Source organism: Aplysia californica, unplaced genomic scaffold (assembly GCF_000002075.1).
Source record: "Aplysia californica isolate F4 #8 unplaced genomic scaffold, AplCal3.0 scaffold01363, whole genome shotgun sequence".
NCBI classification, from domain to species: domain Eukaryota; kingdom Metazoa; phylum Mollusca; class Gastropoda; order Aplysiida; family Aplysiidae; genus Aplysia; species Aplysia californica.
In genome coordinates, this window is record NW_004798633.1 from 1 (window position 1) to 1,224 (window position 1,224).

Genomic DNA, 1,224 nt, shown 5'->3' on the forward strand with positions numbered 1-1,224 from the left:
GAAGCGTGCGACGGGCCACAGCGTGAACATGCCGTGTCGTGTGTTCACCACGCGGATCTGTGTGCGACACGTGCCGCCACACTCCTCGTCAGACACGTCTTCTCGGCTGAACACCTAGGGGGAGACAAGCGGGGGTAGAGGTCACAGGAAGTTGGAGCTTAGCGGCTTACGTGATCCTGAAAGTCTTTTCTTTGAGGCGAAAACATGCCCCCCCGAACCCTGCGTCTATGATCAAAGTTCAAAAACATGTGGGGTAAAATGTCCAGAAATACAAGTCGTGATATCTCCCTCCCAGGTACAGAAATGTACAGGTAATAATAATAGATAGCATCTGTACAGCTCAACTTCCCACTCAACAGCAAGCTCTATATTATGAGCTTTTCCAATCCATATCACTACCCCCAGCAGACCTGATAGCATTCTGAAACAATCTCAACTTCCTGGGAAGCATACAGAGCAAGCATACATTGCAAGCTGTTATTTCATAGGTGCTAAAAAACTAACAAACTGACAAGATGTTGCCCTGTCTATGGCCGGGAACCCATTCCCACCTGGGACAAGTGAGGAAAGTTCCTGCATGAAGCTTCTAACTTGACACAAGAGTCTGACCTGATCCTCAAACCCACAACCTAGCAACCACTAGTCAGGTAGGCCAACCACTGGACCACTGAACCACTAGACCACTGAACCACTAGACCACCAAACCACTAGACCACTAGACCACTGAACCACTAGACCACCAAACCACTAGACTGCAAGAGTGTGACTAGAGCACGTACCAAATTGGTGGCCAGATACTGGTTGATCTTGTTGGCCTCCCTCAGCAAGAGCGCGACCTTGTAGAGGTCACGGCGCGAGGACGGGCTGCCGGCGGCCATGTTGGCGGGTCCCTCGTGTAGCGCGGTCAGCTGTGCCGGGGTGGACATCTCGGAGCGTTTGGCTCGCAGTTTCTCCAGACGCTGGGCCACTTGTTTCTTCTCTGCCTCCAGGAGCTCCAGGATACGGGACTTGGCGAAGCTTGGCTCATCTAGGGCCGTCTGTGAGATATAGGACAAGATACCATACAGGATACGGGACTAGACTGGTCTGTGAGATATAGGACAAGATACCATACAGGATACGGGACTTGACTGGTCTGTGAGATATAGGACAAGATACCATACAGGATACGGGACTAGACTGGTCTGTGAGATATAGGACAAGATACCATACAGGATACGGGAC

General features: G+C 51.1%; 1 protein-coding gene across 1 annotated transcript in view; it reads right to left on the minus strand.

The window, feature by feature from the left end:
* Positions 1-9: 9 nt before the first annotated feature.
* The window catches only part of LOC101859378 (kinesin-like protein KIF14), a gene marked incomplete at its 3' end in the record, with an annotated part of 30,393 nt that continues 29,178 nt past the window's right edge, over positions 10-1,224 (minus strand). The window contains 2 exon segments of the mRNA XM_013090608.2: positions 10-114; positions 780-1,037. Of these exon segments, the coding sequence (XP_012946062.2) occupies positions 10-114; positions 780-1,037 (363 nt within the window).